General features: G+C 33.4%; 2 protein-coding genes across 2 annotated transcripts; both read left to right on the top strand.

Moving 5' to 3' along the window:
- The first annotated feature begins 3,606 nt into the window (after nt 1-3,606).
- Nucleotides 3,607-5,308, top strand: LOC108459540 (UDP-glucuronic acid decarboxylase 5-like). Its single transcript, XM_017758925.1, has 11 exons — nt 3,607-3,687; nt 3,783-3,870; nt 3,948-4,039; nt 4,114-4,178; nt 4,259-4,347; nt 4,445-4,522; nt 4,587-4,680; nt 4,758-4,824; nt 4,921-4,984; nt 5,060-5,100; nt 5,180-5,308. The coding sequence occupies exons 1-11, from the start codon at nt 3,607-3,609 to the stop codon at nt 5,306-5,308; spliced, it is 888 nt and encodes a 295-aa protein (XP_017614414.1).
- Nucleotides 5,309-14,539: 9,231 nt separating this feature from the next.
- On the top strand, nt 14,540-18,284 carry LOC108458570 (uncharacterized mitochondrial protein AtMg00820-like). Its single transcript, XM_017757985.1, has 2 exons — nt 14,540-14,910; nt 18,260-18,284. The coding sequence occupies exons 1-2, from the start codon at nt 14,540-14,542 to the stop codon at nt 18,282-18,284; spliced, it is 396 nt and encodes a 131-aa protein (XP_017613474.1).
- Nucleotides 18,285-19,036: the final 752 nt, after the last annotated feature.

The raw sequence follows: 19,036 nt of genomic DNA, 5'->3' as shown, positions 1-19,036 counted from the left end.
TCTGTTGTTCTTTATAAGCTTTTTTTGGCATAAGTTTGCTTCCGTTGTACGAGTTGGTGCCTTGGAGGATTTCTTAAGGAATTCTCATTCGAGTAAAGGCTGATTTTGGTGAGTTTGGACGAGCAAATCGCCTAAGGCCGCACGGATTGTGAGACGAAAGGTCTAGCCCCGTGACACAAGCGCGAACAAAACTGGAAAGGCGCGCAAAATTCAAGGAAAAAGTGTAAGAAACAGGATATAATTAAATAAAAAATTGCATGGGACTGGATGCGCAAATTAACCATTTAAGGTGGAAATGCGCAAATCCAACCCATGGATCAGTCAACGCGCATTGCACTGCTTTAAAATTTACTAAAACCCTTATTTTATTTCTTTTCCTTAAAACATTAAAAAAACCTTTAGAGAACCCCAAAGCTTTTTCATTTACAAAAAACCCTAAAATTTTTTAGATGTTCTCTCAACCTCCAGCCGAATGACTAATGTCCAGGCCTCCAATTGCCCACTTGTAGCCGACGAAGCAAGGCTCTCCAACGGTGCGAGCACGACGCGCTGTAAGCCTCTTCTCCTCTCTCCGATCCTTCGTATGTGTTGTTAATCCAAATGGGAAAAGAAAAAAAAAAGGAAAAAATAGGACAAAATTGTAATAAATAATCACCTTTGAAAATATTTTTTGGTTGCTTTCTACTGATTTTTGTGTATTGTATACAATCTGTTTTTTGTTTCTCTTGAAAAGAAAGGAAAAAACATCCCCCTTTTACACTTAAAAACAAAGGCTTTTATAGCCAAAATACAAGCAGTTTTTGGCTATTTTTGCTCAACTTGCAGGTCATGAAGACGTGGGTGTGAACGTGGAGCAGGGCATGCGTGGGTGGCGGAGGTGATCGTGGGGGGCTACGGCGCCAACTGCTTTCAGAACCCTTAGGGTTGCTGGAATTTTGTGTTATTGGCTCAGGCCATTTAGGCCAGTTAAAGAGTTGGGCCACTACAATTTGGTCTATTGTATTTTGGACCAATATTTTGGGCTATTTTATGCTTTATTTTTGTATATATATGGGCCCGGGTTAAAAATTAGGTCTACATTATATACAAAAAGAGTATACATAAGACATTGTAGATGTGAGGCCTTAGATTTTAAATAGCTGGCTTTTTCTTTTTGGCATGGGATGATGGGTGAGAAAAGAAAAAGTACAAAAGAATGAGAAAAGGAAGAAAAAAAAAAAAATATATATATATATATATATATTGTTTTGTGTTATTTATTAACGGGTTAATATATTATTTGGCATTTTTATTTGGTTTGATTTTTCAATCGGTATTTGGGTTTTTTTGTTTTAATTTTGTACTTGAGTTTGGCTTCAATGTCCAATTTGACAAATCCTCAAAACTAGATTTCTAAATTTTTTTTTGTTCACATTAGTCTCTGAACTTGGCAGCTTTTTCTAATTTGGTCCTTAAACTTGGATTCCACTAAGTTGTGTTATGTCATAACTTGATTTTAAAAAAAATATAAAAATTATGTATCTTTTTGTTTTTTAGATTATATATATCTTTAAAATTTTTAGGTGTTGACATCATACAATCTTAGAGTGTCATGCCATTACATCTTAACAAAATCTAAATTCAAAGATCAAAATGAAAAACAACAGTAAAATTTTTGAACTAATATGAAAAAAAGTTTAGAGACTAAATTGGAACTAATGTACTCAATTTGGAGAAAAAAATGAAATCTTGATGTTATTTAAACAATTTATGTTAGTATTATTTAATTGTTCTAATTTTAATATTAAATTATGTTATTCAAATGGTGTTTTAATTTCATTTATTGTGTTTTTCGATCTCTATTTAACTTATGGGAATAACTTACATGGATGATCCTAAAAATTAAGACTTTTAGGCACCCATAAAATTTTGCCATGTCATCAAAACTTAAAGACATGAAATTATTATTGTATACTCATCCATAGAGAAATTATTTTATGGAACCTTCTCATCACATTATTCATGGTTCATTTACAATTATTTAATGACATTTTAACAATTTTTTTTTATGTCATTGACACATAATTTTGGTAATTTTTTTTTTAATCTTGAACCCAAAACCTTGAACATTAAATCTAGAATCTCGAATCCTGAACCTAAAACCTAGAACCTTAAATTTGAACGCTAAACCCTAAACTCGAACACTAAACCCCAAACCCTTAAACCCGAACTTTGAATCCCAAATCAAAAACCTCAAACCAAACCTTGAACTTTAGAGTTCGTGTTCAAGATTCGAGGTTCAAGGTAAAATAATTACAAAAATTATGTGTCAATAACATAAAAAACTGCAAAAAATTTCTATTTTTTTTAAAATTGGTTGTACAAAAAGAAAAATATTAACTTATAGAAAAACAAAATGATTAAAATTTGTAAAAGAAGAAAAGATGTTTGTTTATAATTTAAAAATTAATTATTTTAAGTAATTTAATTGAAGTTTAATTAAATTGGAGAAGATAGTAAATATAGATGAATATATAATAATATTTTGTTATATTTAAAATTTAATTACGATTATACTTTTAAATCATTCTAATATAATTTATTCCTTTTAACTTATATCTAAAATAATTAATTACCATTCAAGTTCAATTTAAAATTTGCATAAAATATAAAAAGATATTGAAATATCCTTTAATTAATGATTTGAATCCCGGGGTAGCGGGAGTATAAATCTAGGGAGATTAAAAAGATTTGACTGATCCCCGAGTAAAAACCGTCGAAAACTAGGGGTGGCAAAACCTAAAATAAAACGCCTTGATACGTCATCACCACCTTATTATCTCATGATTATTCTCGTCCTAAGTTCTACTACCATCTAAGTTAAACTTCTCAAATTTCTTCAATATTTCATTAATTTAAACAAAGCTTTTCCCAAGGTATTATCCTTTTTTTTTTTCCTCAAAAACAAAATTTTATGGGTCCATATTAAGATCTGAAAAAGAAACCTTTCTTTTTTGAGTTTTAAGTATTTTTTTTTATTTTAAATCATATTCATATGTATGTATTTGGATGGTTTTATGGGAATCTTGAGAGTGTTTCTTTTTGTGTGTGTACTTAAGATTTCAAGAAAGTACCTGAAAAATATGTCACAAATGGAACTTACATTTCTGCTTCGAAGAAGCCACCAAGTCCATCTCCTTAGAGATTTTGCAAGTCTTACCAGGAATTCGAGTTTAATATTGAGGTTATTGGCAATCCATACTTTATTTTTAATTTATTTGAAAGGAAAAAGAAAATCTTTTAAAGAGTAAAGATCATGGATGTTGTTGCTAATGATGTTATGTTACCTCACATACATGGACATATTCATCGAAATATATGAAAAATACTTAGAAAAAATTTGAGTATTTAGTATTCAATTCTCACCTACGGGAATATACGATGAATCCCGTGTTTAAATGAATGTGATGGTGACACTATTTAGTTTACAGATGCGGGGCATGATAAAATAAAATGCAACAATGATGCCATTCAATCTACGACCTTGGATTCAAGATTTCATATCATTAATTTCTGCATTTTAACATAATCCGATCATTTGTCTTACGGACAGACAGTCGAACAAACATGCGAATTCTGGTTACTGGAGGTACCGGATTCATCGGCTCCCACCTAGTCGACAAGTTGATGGAGAAGGAAAAGAATGAGGTCAGTTCTGATGTGAAATCCAATGTCTAATTTTGCATTCGGATATCTCGGTCTTGGTTCCGATTTCCAAATGCGGAATGATTTCATTTGTTCAGGTTATTGTTGCTGATAACTACTTTACTGGCTCCAAGGACAATCTGAAGAAATGGATCGGACACCCAAGATTCGAACTTATTCGTCACGGTATTCAACTTTGTTTTTTATGTCCAGTATGGTACATTCATGTTCGAATATTGGTGTTTCATCTATGTATCATACATATATTAGCTGGCCGTTGTTTGTTGAGGTCGATCAGATATACCACCTAGCTTGCCCCGCTTCTCCAATCTTCTACAAATACAATTCTGTGAAGGTAAGACCGTAAGAGTCGACACCACTTTGCGATCGACTGCTAACCGGAAACTATGTTTCTCGGATATTAAACAGACGATAAAGACGAATGTGATGGGTACATTGAATATGTTGGGACTTGCAAAACGCCTCAGAGCAAGGTCGCTTCTCTCTACCATAAAGATTTTTAGGAATATGTTCACCGGCATTCTCATGCTACGTACGATTTTTGTCCAAACAGGATTTTATTTACCTCAACTTCAGAGGTTTACGGGGATCCACTTGAGCATCCCCAAAAGGAGACCTATTGGGGGAATGTTAACCCCATTGGTACTTTTTTTTTTTTCTATTCTCGACCCCTTGTGTATTATACAATGCAGCTCTACAACTTGAGTCGGAATCGATTTATTTGTATATCACTTCGCAGGAGTTCGGAGCTGCTACGACGAAGGAAAACGAATGGCGGAAACTTTAATGTTTGATTACTACAGGCAATATGGCATCGGTAAGAAGTGCTTGTGTCGGTTTCATTCGTGTAAATTTCTTAGGGTTTTTTTACATGATAACAGAGATTCGGATTGCTACAATCTTCAATACTTATGGACAGCGCATGAACATCGATGATGGGCGTGTTGTCAGCAATTTTATAGCTCAAGCAATCCGGTAACAAATTTCGTTTTTCTTGGGTGTTTCCTTTGTATGCTTATACTGACTGATTTTTTAAGCGTGGAATTGTGCAGTAATGAGCCATTGACAGTTCAATTACCGGGAACACAGACAAGGAGCTTCTGTTATGTCTCGGACTTGGTATACCCAACCCAACTTCTTGTTAATGTCAATCAAACAAACTGTTTCTAGGACATGTGAGTGAATGTTTCATTTTTGGTTTTTAATTGACTGAAGGTAGATGGCCTTAATCAACTTATGGAAGGAACGGACGCCGGACCCATCAATCTTGGGAATCCAGGTGCGCCATTCATCTTCATTTTCTCATCTTAATTATTTCCGATATTAAGTTGGGGTGGATTTTTGTACATGTTAGGTGAATTCACGATGAAGGAACTTGCAAAAGCAGTGCAGGAGGTTGGTTTCTTATTGCTTTATAATGCTACTGATATAGAGAGGAAAAGGAAGGACATAATGGAATGCTGATTGGTTGCAGCTTATAAATCCGGAGGTACAAATATCAGAGGTGGAAAACACACTGGATGATGCGCGACAAAGGAAGCCAGACATTACGAAAGCAAAGGAGGTGTTAGGATGGGAACCGAAGGTGAACTTGCACGAATGAATTCCGCTTATGGAGGATGATTTCCGGCAGAGGCTGGGTGTCCCTAGGACGTAATGCTTGCAAACAATTTGGTAGAAACTACAAATACCATATATAAGTACTTCTCTATAGTAGAATCATTTTGGTTTTGAAAATAATTTGGGTTAATGAAAACAAGAATCTTTGCCCTATGGTTTACCATATTTACCTTCATCTTAAAGCTTTTTAGTTAAACATACTTGTCAAACTTTTAATTGTAAAAATTTACTAATTATATCTTTTGATTATTTTAGAATTTTATGACTGGAAGAGAATTAAAGTAATTTTGAATCATATTTAATTTGATCGGTGAATAAAATAATTGATGATGATCTATTTAATCTAACAACATATATTTTTCTATAAAATTATTAAAAATAGAATGTAAAAATTAACAAGAAATAATAATTATTAAAAATATAAAATTTACAAAAGGTAAAAAAAAAAACACACACGCATTTTATAGAAAATGATTAAAAAACTGTAAAAACATTTCAATCAACTAAACAAGTATAACGATTTAAGTAATTGCAAATTATGTTTAAGATGTTGCATGCTGTCCGAGATACCCAAGTTTGTTTTGTCATATGTCACATAGTTGAGGGAAGATCTCATGTAGCCAAAACTGTTGCGTGTTTTGGTTTCCGTCGTGTACGGATTATTATTGTTGCAAATGGAATGTAAAAGGGTAAACGGTTGTATAAATTTTGTGTTGATTGGTTTTGTTTTTTTCCTTAAGTTTTATTTTTCATTTTATAATTTCTTAAACTTTTTCATGATTTTTAAGAAAAATTAAATTTCTTTAAATTTTTATTTTTAAAATATTTAATTACGTGTATATAATTATCATTTTTCAGGCCAACCTATTAACTTTCATGACAGTATTTTTTCATGCCAACTAATGCATTATCATTTTTCTACATCAAATATCACATCATTATATAATGGATATTAGATACCATAAAAATTAAATTTAAAAGTTTAATTGATTGCTAATTTCTTACGAGATAATGAGATATTTGTCTTTCATATTTTAATAAACTTTTCAATACGGTATTTAAAGTTTTTAAATGTCAACGGATCTCTTATATTTTGTTTTCGTCTTTTGAAAAATTACTTAAACCTGTTAGTGTTAAAGTATAAAGTGGGACTACTAAAATACTACCATGAGACACTTTTCTAAAAATGATCAATCAAGTCAAATCTGGGATATGGTAACAATTTTACCATTGAATTTCTAAAGCTAAAGAAATATATTTTTTCCTTCTTTTCTTTTCTTTTCTTTTGGGCTCAATTAGGCTTAAATGTCAAATTTTTTTTAATTAGGGAAATTGACTGTTTTTAGGAGAGAAAAAGAGAAAGCGTATCTAGTTGGACGCTCACCAAAGGCATCACCATGAATATTCTCATTATCATATTATACCATGGGTCTTAGCCACATGGACTTACACATCATCATGTCGTGATCTACCAGTCCAGTCTTCATCTCACTAGAGGCATCACCATGAGTATTCTTGTTATCATCATGATCTGCCACTCCGATTAGTAATGTACCTACCCTACCGGAGGCATCACAAATGGTTGTTGATTTATCCAACACAATATACACTTACCCTGATTCATTTTCATACCTAACTCGTTCATATTCTCTTAACAAAATTCACCTTTCCATACCTGATTTCACATGTGTTTACATCACACATCATTTTATTCATACAACTCATTTACTTCAAATATGAACATGCAGCGTCATTACAATATTTCACACACTTTTCAGTTATCCGAGATGTACCCTTCAAAATATTTTCACAGGCTATGTTGCAAGCCGTGTGCTAGACTGTGTAGCATTCAAAATAACCTCACACGGACATGTCACAGGCCATGTGCTAGACCGTGTTCAATTCGATGTTGGGTTACACGGTCGTGTCGCAGACCATGTACTAGCCCGTGTGAAAACTACACTTAACACGTTTAGGGCACACGCCTGAGTGAGTTTCCCATGTGTGACACATAGTTGTGTAACAGCCGTGTCCTAGACCGTGTGTTCCCAAAAATGACCCAAAACATACTTAATTCACATCAAAATGCTTAGGTACCTAAACCAATCCTCAACACAATATTATAAGACTTCAAAATGCATTTCAGTGACACCCGAAACATGCCAAACAATCATCCTAAGGTCTAACCAATGTGCCATCAATGACACCACATTTCAAGTACTTACACAATTCATTTCCTTAACTAAGTATACAATCAAGCACATTCATAACATAAAATCAAGTATGCACATATCACTTAGCTACTTATACCATATTATCATATGCACATTAACAACAACACCAATAGGTACTTATAAACCTTTACAAACATAATCAAATTCTTCTATTACATGCAATATAAGCCAAGATGATTCAAAAGCTACTAAATGATCCTCAGATAGTGTGATTCTTCAAGATGATCCGATCTTCCGATCCACGAAACGTATCTACAAGAAATAAAACAAATAACACGAGCCTAATTTTTAATGGTGCCAGAAACAGTGATTCGAGATCACTAAATCGAATGAGTAGGATCAAAAATTTAATAAATTAATATTTATGATTCAAATGTGATTTTAGAAATATTTTTGAATTAGTGAATTTTGTGAATTAAAAGAATTTATTAGGTAAATTGGGTTGAAAACGAGGTATCGAGACCTCGATTTCATAAACCGAGCCGTAAATATTTTTATAAATATTTATGGAGTGTTAGTGAATTAGTATTAAAGTTTCTAGAAAATTTTAATGTTTTGATAGTTAATTAATTAAAAAGGACTAAATTAAAAAAGGTACAAAACTTGTAATTTAAAGAAATAATGATTAAATAGTTCAAGTAATAAATAAATAAGGACTTAAAGGGAAAATTAGCCCTAAAGTAAGCAGAAAAAACAAAGAAATTGGGTGAAATAAGGGCAAAATTGGAAATTTTGCAAAATAAACAAATAAAACAAAGACTAAATTGAATATCTAGATATTTCCTCATCATTCTTCAGATAAAAACACCATAGGAGAGTTCCTGTAGGCTTTTTTTTCATATTTTTGCACTATGCAAGTTCAATTTTTGCCTTTTTCTTATAATTCTTATACTTTTGAGACTTTTACAATTAGGTCCAACTATTGATTTCATTATTTTTTGATTCTATGGGTGATTTTGAAAGTTACCATTGATGAGTGCTGGGTATTTATGATGAATTAACATAGAATTGAAGCTTTAATTTTATTATATGATGATTTTATCAAGTGATTTTAGTATAAAATGATTTTTAAGACCTAAGAAATTGATTTTTAAGACCTAATTATGAAAAAGTTTAAAATTAGGGTTTGGTGATGAAATTTTGAATATCAAAGGCTTTATAGTAGTCTAAAATAATTAGATAAAGTTTTAATAGAGAAAAATTAGCTCAATTGATGGGTTAATTGATCAGGGACTAAATTGTAAAAATTGTAAAATTTGGGGAAATGTGTAATTTCAAAAATTGAAGGGCATAAATTTTGAAGTAAATTAGAATTGAATTAGATGTTAATGAATGGAAAATTTTATATTATAGATCAAGAAATCGAAGATAAACGTGGAAAAAGAGAAAGTAGCAGAATAGTTCTTGAAATTGCTAAAACCTCTACAATCTACCCCAGGTAAATTCATATGGTTGAATTTTTATGATTAATTGTTAATTTAGGAATGATTTTATGTATTATTTCATATCATTGTTATTGAATTATGATTATTGTAATAATATGAAAATCGAATTGAAAGTTCAAATCAAGTGGAACGTAGGATTGAGTACGATCGTTTCGTGTTACAAGAGGAATTGACGGATAAGACTATGTTTGGACCATGGAAATGTTTAAATGTAAGACTATAGTTGGGCTATGGCATTTTAGTGAAAAGACCATAACTGGTTTATGGCAACGTGTACGTAAAACCATGGTTAGACCATCGCAGTAAATATATGGGTAAGACCATAGCTGGGCTATGGCATCCTGATGAAAAGACCATAACTTGGTTATGGCATTACGAGTGTAAGACCATGACAGGGTCATGGCAATATTCACGTCAGACCATAGTTGGACTATGGCATCAAGAAAACGATGTACTCAAATCCGTAAGACGTTCTCTAATTTGACAAGTATTGGTAAGTGTTATGTGGTTTAATGTGATTGAATTTTAGTAGTTATTGATATTGAGCTCAATTAAGTGAACCTTATGAATTGAAATTGTGGTTGGCAGGAGATGTTAGTGAAATGTTCTATTTAATGTTTATTTATAGATTGTTTGGTAAGATTTATCTTTAAAGCCTATAAATTTACTAAGCTTCTATAAGCTTACTCTTGTGTGTTTAATGTTCTTTGTAGATTAACGTGAAATCAGAGGATCAGATCAACACATCAAGCCACATTATCCAATTCACTCCGGTAGATTTTGTTATGCATTTTAAGGTTTATATGGCATGTATAGGGTTGAGTTGAAAGGAAGTAAACTTGTAATATAGTTTTGAGTAGCACATATACATATAAGATGTTTGAATGCATATATATTATTTAATAGTATCTTAGAGCAATTAATGAATAGAGTTATTGTGGTACGTTTATGAAAATGAGTTGTGTAATAACACATTAGATCTAAAATTTGATTTTTGGCTTGCATTGGTTGCTTGGTTGGATTATATTGGTATATGAAAGTGTTGTGTGCAGTTTGATGGTAAAAAGGGTGAGAAAGGTGGCTTTAAAATCGCCTATTTTTGTCCACACTGGTAGAGACACGGGTATGTGTGACACACGGCCATGGACATGGGCATGTAGTCTGGCTATGTGTCCCCTACATCTTAAAATTGAGAAACAGGCACACTGGTAGAGATATGGGCATGTGTCTCAGCCGTGTAAGGTACACGGTCTATCACATGGGCACGTGACTTGGCCGTGTGAAACCTGTACCTAATTTTTGAAAAATAAATTAACCACACGGGCATGTGGCTAGCCATGTGACCTAAGTCAAGGAGTTACACGGGGTAGGACACGGCCTGAAACACGGGCATGTCAAAGGGTCACACAGGCGTGTGTGCCCTGCACTAAGGAAAAATTTTGAAATTCTGCGTAAAAATTTCTCTAATTTCCCGATTTAGTCATGACTCATTTCTAATCCTTAAATTGGGCTTTGAAGGCCCATTCAAGGGACGATATGATTAATTTCTAAAAATGAATAGTAAATGACATGATTTATTTATGATTATTCTCTAAACTCCAGTAATGCTTCGTAACCTTGTTCTAGCGACTTATATGGGTTAGGGGTGTTACAAGTAAGCTTTCATAAAGCTTAGTAAATTCTTCAATTAAAAGATAAAGCTTAACGAATCAAACATAATGATAATTCAACTAAAAGATTAATGAATAGATTTCTTGTCAACGAGGTTATTATTAGAATTCCTGTCAATCACAGCTCCCAACACGTGAGTAATTCTCAAACATTAGTTCAAATCAATTTTCAATGTTTCAATAGCATTCACATTTCTTACTATCACAATGCATAATCTATTTAACATATAAAAGTACAGCATTTACCACTTTTACACATAAATACTATTATAGACCACTTATCGTTTCACACGTCACATTTATATCCTCATTTGTTTTCATCCGATGAATACTGTAAAGATGATTGAAACCCTGGTACATGTTTCATATTGTGTCATAGTTCAACTATGGTCTTACATGTGCATTGCCATGGCCCTGCCATATTCTTACGTTTATAGTGTCATAACCCAGTTATGGTCTTCTCATCATCATGCCATAAACAGCTATGGTCTTACATGTATACACTGTCATGGTCCAACCATGGTCTTACGTCTATAGTGCCATAATCCAGTTATGGTCTCATCATCAGAATGCCATAGCCCAACTATGGTCTTACATGTATACATTGCCATGGTCCAACCATGGTCTTACGTCTATAGTGCCATAACCCAGTTATGGTCTAATCATCAAAATGTCATAGCCCAACTATGGTCTCATCATCAGAATGTCATAACGTAACTATGGTCTTACATATATACACTGCCATGGTCCAACCATGGCCTTACATCTAAATAGTTACCATAGCCTCATTACGGTCTTAAGTACGAATGTAGCCTGTCTCCATTGATATCAGGAATTATCATTCCCATAACTTTTACAATTCCAATTCTATTATCAAATCAATTTAATATTAGTAATTTTATATAATTTAAGCTCTAACATTCATAAACAATTAGAAATATAATTGAGTTCATATTAAATGAACTTACAGGACTAATTTCCTATAATGACTCAAAGTATCTCAATCAGTGATCGACGTAATATCAATTCATTATTTTCATTTTCATTTTCATTTTCATTTACACAAATCAATATAATCTAACATTATGCAATTAGGTTCATATAATACATTTAAAAAATTAAACTGAACGAACTTATCAGACTAATTCGCAGCAACAATCAAGGTACAGAGACTACTCAACAATTTTCTCTTCCTTGATTTTTCATTCGCTCTTGATCCAATCAAAGAACTCAAGTTTGGCCAAAGCTCCCATGCCCTAGCTATGGTATTTCGGTTCTTTCCTCGTGAAGAAGAAAGGAAATTGCTAAATTTTAACTTTTAATTAAATGAACTTACCTTTTTAACTATTTACTAAATTAACCCTTAAATATAACTTATGAAATTATTAAATCATATCCATATTTGTTCGTCAAATGAGATTATGGTATAATTACCGTCTAATTTGGTTTTAATTCCACAATTGGTCCTTCAATTATTTTTATTAATTAATTAATTAAACTTTATTTCAATTTAATCCTGAACTAATTAGGACTAAATGAACAAATAACCCAAAAGTTGTGGATTAATCATATCCACCACTGCTTGGACTTTTTGACCATGGTTTAATTATTATTTTGGTCCTTTTTACTATTTTAAATCTATATCAATTAACTTTTACCTCTTTTAAAGCAAGAAATCATCACAATTACTAGACCAAACTTCAATTCACATATAATACGACTCTGTAAATATTTAATAAAAATATTTGCAGCCTTAAATTACGAAAATGAGATCCTAATACCTCGTTTTCAATAACCACTTGACTTTTGAACCGAACCACTTATAGTAACTTTTAATTCAGTTAATTAAAGTTCCTCAAATCAAAATTCAATACAAAAATTATTATTGACTCATATAATTTAAATACTAATTATTCGAACTCACTCTTTGAATTTTTTATTCCAAAACCACCGTTTTCGACACCACTGAAAAATGGGTTATTACAAGTGTCAAATGCATACAGAAGTGGTCCCCTTATTGTCTTACAAAAATCAGAGAAAATATAAAAGAAAATCTGATGTCGATGCTATTTGACCTATCAAACCATTCAATTGATCCTACCAATCACATTACAAAACCCCACATACATCTCATTCGAACAAACCAGGCATACCAGAACTATGGTGATAACTCAAATATGGCATGTTATACTCAACCAGAAATTCTGAGGCGTACTCTTAACTTGTCATATCCTTTCTTCTATTGAGGAATACTAAGAGAATAAATCATTAAATACTTCTATGGGCTGATACTCTATGCACCAAACATTAGTTCGCCAAAAATTTGTTAATGGCTGACAACACTACTATAATACGCCAAACATATGATTTTACAACTATATGCCTTCTTCTCGGATCCATCAGATTTGGGATCTGACATGAAATGTTATAAGACTCATATGTGATGAACTCACTTGCGGTTGTGAAATGTTATGACGAGAAAGTTGTATAGTTAGCTAATTTGTTGCGTTAATTATGAATAGAGGTGAATTTTATTATTTTCTCTTTTTTTTTCTGTTTATGTAGTGGTCATTTTGCGGAACATGTTGATCGGATCATCTCAAAACTCATACTATCTAGCTTTTAACTTGGTAGACTTTTAAATTCTCTGGACTCGATTATGTGGAATGTATATAATAGATGTTTGGCATATGTTTTTACTTTGAATTTTATGAGTTTGAATCATAAATGATGTATAATTTTGGATGCTTACATGTTATGTTTATAAGTGTGCATGATGACAATATGTTAAATTTAGTTGAGGCCTATGAATGGCAAGAATAATGATGATGTTTGAATACTTGTTGATGGTGAATGGCATCCTCTATGTGAGTAATGGTTAATGATTCTTTAGGTTGATATGTCTAGTAAGGTACTTATTTGACATTCAATGGTTTGATTGACTTGTAAATGGCCAATTGTATGCTTGGTTGGTATTGGAAATTTCCATGTATAGAATAAGTGCATAATTCAAGTGGTATGATTTTCTTAGATAGAAGTTTAATAGAGATGATATAAGTGCCAAAATGAGTTATGTTGAAATTGGTGAATTGAAGGTTTTGGTATATGCTGAAATAGGTTTTATGTAGGTTGTAGTGTGCCTAAAGGCACCACTTATGTTTGATTTTGATTTGGGCATGAAAGAATACCAAAACATGTGATTTTTGACCTTCTGGTAAAATGTATTGATACTATATATGGAAATATCGATTCTTTACCAAATGAACAGTAGTTTAAAATGACAGAATGCCCAATTGGTATTGATACCAATATACAGTATCGGTACTCATCTTCAAAAATTAACATTTTATAAAGGTATCGATATAAGTTCACTTGTGTCCAAAATTTTTAAAATGGTGGAATGCCAAAATGGTATCGATATCTAATTTGGTATCGATACTTTTGTATTTTAACTTGATTTTTGAAACATCAAAGCAAAAGATGGTGTCAGTACTTGACTTGGGTATCCATACCTATGCTCACACTTTGAAGAGTTTGCACTTTGGTCCTCATTTATGCTCGAGTCGACTTAATAGCTTTTATAAGCTTGATTGGGTATCTGATTTGCTTTCATATTATTTTGTGCATGTATTTATGATAGTAGTAAATTATTGAATAAGTTAATGTTGTGGTTACATGTGATAGTTCCATTAACTATAGTAGCATGTTATAACTCGGGTCTGATGATCAAGTCGGGTGAGGGGTGTTACACATATCATTCGCTTCCTTTCCTTCCTTAGGTATGCCTTTTCCTATAGCACATTATATTAATTGTGACAAATTTACCATGAAACACAGAAATTTTCTTGTAATAGTAATTGCAGGAATGGAGCCACAATTTTTTAAGGAGTCTGTGAAAAATGCAGGGTGGCGTAGTTCTATGCAAATGGAGGTTCGAGCTTTAAAGGCTAATGGCACATGGATGATAAAGTCTTTTCCTCCTAGAAATAAAACTCTAGGTAGCAAATGGGTGTATAAGATCAAATACAACTCCGACGGTACCATTGAAAGATTGAAGGCCCATTTAGTTGTCCTCAACAATCATCAGATTGAAGGAATTGATTATAATGAGACTTTTGTTCTAGTGGAAAATATGGTGACTATTCGAACCTTATTGGCCATCGTTGCATCAAAGATAAGGTGCTTCATCAAATGGATGTTCATTATGCCTTTCTGTGCGGTGGTCTTGATGAGGAGGTATATATGAAAATTCCACCTAGGTTTGCCCTTTTGGATCCGGGCACGGTGCGTAGGCTTCAAAAATCTTTGTATGGTTTGAAGTTGGCACCTCGTTATTGGTTTGCAAAACTCGTTACGGCTCTAAAAGAGTATGGCTTCCTACAATCTTTCACTGATTATTCCCTTTTTACATATACTAGAGGTGTTGTACAGATTAATGTGCTTTGTATGTCGATGATTTGATCATTTTTTGTAACGATTCTACTTCATTGAAGTTTTTTAAGACCTATCTCGATAATTGTTTTCATATGAAGGATCTCGAAGTACTAAAGTATTTTTTGGGTATTGAGGTTACTCATAGTGCTCAAGGTTTTTTCTTGTGTCAACGTAAGTATGCACTTGATAATATTTCTGAAGCAGGATTATTAGGAGCCAAACCAGTTGGCTCTCCGATTGAACAAAACCACGGACTAGCACATGTTACAGAAGAATTAATTGTAGATCCAAAATCCTATCGGTGATTGATGGGTCACCTTATATATTTGGTTGTTACACGTCCAAATTTAGCATACTCTTTGCATGGGTTATCTCAATTTATGCTACATCCAAAGCAAGAACATCGGGACGAGGCAATTCAAGTAGTTTGTTAATTAAAATATGCTCTAGGCCAGGGTATCTTCCTCTATGTAGATGATGAGTTGTCTTTACAAGGCTAGTGTGACTCGGATTGGGCCTCATGTCCCATTACTCGACGGTCTCTAATTGGCTAGCTCATGTTTCTTAGAAAATTGACTGTCTCCTAGAAAACTAAGAAGTAGCACATTGTCTCTCGATCCTTAACTAAAGTAGAGTATTACTCTATGGCCTCTGTTACTTGTGAATTGAAATGGTTGAAGGCTTTGTTGCTCAGTCTCAGGGTGTATCACCATAAAGTTATTCATTTGTTTTGTGATAATCATTCTGCTCTGTATATTGCTCATAATCCTGTTAATCACGAACGTATGAAACATATTCAGGTGGATTGTCATTTTATTAGAGATGCAATTCAAGAGGGTCTTATTTCTCCTTCTTATGTCTCTACTATAGATCAATTGGCAGATATACTTGCAAAGGCTTTGGGAAAAAAAAAATAATGTGATTATTATCTTAGCAAGTTGGGCATTTATGATCTGTATGTTCCAATCACCAGATCTAGATATTGAATGCTACACTAATCAGAATTACTTACACAACTTTCTATTTCGGGTTCAATTACATACTTAAACAACGTGGGTTCGAAAGTCTAACTAAATTTACAAGTCGTTTTATACTAACTAAATTTACAAGTCGTTTTATACTAAAAATAAAACTTTAAATCTCGATTCCTATGATTGATTACAAATTTTGGACAGAGACTCGAAAATACTTGTAGACGACTTGAACTCTGAGATGAAGCCTCTACGAGTGCCCCTCTATACACATGCCCAACTACAGAGTTTCACCTAGCACCAAGTAGAGTCTGGCTTGGTCCCTCTCACTTATTAATTCTTTAACTAACATGCACTCAAGAAGAAATCTTATAAGTTTGAGGAAACTTAGTGAGTTTCACATATAAAATTTTAGAGAAGGGGTGAGATGTTCAGCATAAAATTTATCTCTCTGACAATTGCATATGTTACTTTTAGGCAGCGACGCTTAGTGATTACCTAGGGTTTCTACACCTATTGTCTGCATCAGGTTTCAATGTTTTCACTGCCCGGAAGTATTAAGGCTTTCTAAACGACATTTTATCCCTTACTATGTAGATCTTCTTCTCAATGAAGCTTCTCAGGACCTATAGTTTCTACCCGTAATAGATCCACAAAGGTTTCTGCCATTCTTTATGACGATGTCTAACCTCTTCTTTCCACTATCCTCAAACGGGCATTACTAGTCGTTTGGACATGCCTTCATGAAGACCCTGATTTGTTCATTAAACCCTTCAGCTGACTTTTATCAACTTACGTCACATGCTTGCATCCTAAGGCGGACTAACCTGTGCCTGTTTAAATTGTGTGGAACTCGCAACTTCTCTGGCAGACTAATAAAGTGTTTACTAGGTGTACTTCCTTATTTAAGGGGCCTCTTCTTCCCTTCACCCTATCTAGGTTGAGACATAACCTTGGCGTCACTCATTATTCCAGTGGTCTATATTCCTTAGCCACACTAACTCATTTCTTTTGATGACTTATCAATCTAGTCACCTGCGAACTTTACTTTCACTCTTGACAGTCTTCATGAACCGCAGGTTTTCTAATTACAATCCCCATATTTTTACACCCTAGCAAACTTCCCATGTTACAGTCCCAGCTGACTACCCTGTGCTTAGTGTCTTGGTGGACTACCTCGTGTTTAGTGTCTCAGTGGACTACCTATGATGTCGTATTGTCTTTCAGCTATGGTCTTACACAATTTAACCTCGTGTTTACTATCCCGATGACTATCAAAGGATGTCATAGCGTCTTTCAGCCATGGTCTTAGTCCTATTATTGTTATGGCGTACTTTTATATGATATCATAGCATCTTTTAGCTATGGTCTTACTCATTTTTATCATGATGACATAACATCTTTCAACTATGGTCTTTCTCACTTTTATCATGATGCCATAACATATTTCAGCTATGGTCTTACTCATTTTCGGTTTATAGCCTCCGATTGGACCCATGGCATAGCCATGATCTTTTATCTACTCTTCCTATTGCATTCCATCCATTCCTCCAATCACTATCCTAACCTTGATGTTCAAACTCCGAAGTGTCCCCTCCGCAAGGCCTAGAGCTTCGCCCATCAACGGTGTATACAACAATACTGTATAAAGGTATCTAACAGATTCAACCCTTATTCCCTAATCTTAACTTCATCTAAACCCTTTAATAATCCCTTATATTATTCCTCAGTACATTTATGCACATATATACATGCATTTCATGGAATCCATAACCATTACTTTAATAACGATATGCCGGCAGATACATATAATCCTACTCATCTTTATGCTTTCAACCTTCACTAATCAACATACAGCATACCAGAAATGGAGAGTGGAAATTCACCTTGTTTTTGTGCCTCCTTATCTTAGCTTCTTTGAACCCTAGAGCCTCATTCATCTTGGCAGCTAAACATGACAACCATGTATCAGTTAAACTAAAGGTGTTCAACCCTTAAGACCCAGATTCTACAATTATCCAGAAACATTGAATTTTCTTACTCTATTTCTTTTCTTCAATCCACAAGTTCAGAGGGATAAGGAAATTTATTAGTTCCCAATCTTTCGATTTCTAGACTTAATTCCACACGATGGCTGCAACTTGCAAAACTTCCTTCAACTACATCTTTTTCTTCTTCAGGGCAACTGAAGAAGACGATGCTTAGAGAAAAAGATTTGGGAAGCAAAATTGAGAGGAATTTTGTTCCTCCACACACAAATATATACTCCCTCGGTACGGTCTCTACAAACCATTGCCGCCACTCAATCCTAATTATTATGTCTCCCACTTTGGAGCCATTTGGTTATATCCTAACTGAACCAAGGTTGAGATACAACTATTCGAATTTTAGCCACCAAAATTTTTTATTTAGCCTGTAGGTTCCAACAATTTATTAATCCTTTCAATTTAGTCCTAATTTCCTTTTAGTTTTGATTTAAATAATAATGTCCCGGTGTTATATTTTCTATATTATTGGAAGTAGAGGGTGAATAAAAGTAGTTCTCCTATTTCATTTCTAAATGTGATATGACATGTATATATATTCTCTTATGTTGATAAATGGTATTTGTGACTTTACCCTATTATTTTCAAGAACATATGCTCTTTTAGCTTCCTCAATTTCCTCTAAACTCAAATTTTCGTTCATTGTAAAATTTTGTTCCAACCATGTTATTTTCAAACGAAGACTTTTTATGTATTAACTCTCCAGAGCTATGCCCAAATACTCCTCACAAATCTCATAAATGTTGCACCTGACAACGTCATTTCCAATCACAGGCCGACCGTCGGTCAGGAGGCCAAGTTGTAGCGCCAAGTCCTCTAATGTTATCGTGCATTCTCCACACGAAAAGTGGAATGTGTGTGTTTCAAGCCTCCAACATTCAACCAACATTGCAACCAATGCAAGAATCTTTT

This window comes from Gossypium arboreum, chromosome 4, assembly GCF_025698485.1.
Source record: "Gossypium arboreum isolate Shixiya-1 chromosome 4, ASM2569848v2, whole genome shotgun sequence".
Classification (NCBI taxonomy): Eukaryota; Viridiplantae; Streptophyta; class Magnoliopsida; order Malvales; family Malvaceae; genus Gossypium; species Gossypium arboreum.
Note: the sequence above shows the minus strand (reverse complement) of the source record. Positions and strands in the feature narration are given on the sequence as shown.

Coding starts and splice junctions, on each gene's coding strand:
- LOC108459540 (XM_017758925.1), top strand. CDS start 3,607: ATGCGAATTCTGGTTACTGGAGGTACCGGATTCATCGGCTCCCACCTA. Junction 4,681..4,757: donor TTTATAGCTCAAGCAATCCG/GTAACAAATTTC, acceptor GGAATTGTGCAG/TAATGAGCCATTGACAGTTC. Junction 5,101..5,179: donor TTGCAAAAGCAGTGCAGGAG/GTTGGTTTCTTA, acceptor GATTGGTTGCAG/CTTATAAATCCGGAGGTACA.
- LOC108458570 (XM_017757985.1), top strand. CDS start 14,540: ATGGAGCCACAATTTTTTAAGGAGTCTGTGAAAAATGCAGGGTGGCGT. Junction 14,911..18,259: donor GCGGTGGTCTTGATGAGGAG/GTATATATGAAA, acceptor TTTCTTCTTCAG/GGCAACTGAAGAAGACGATG.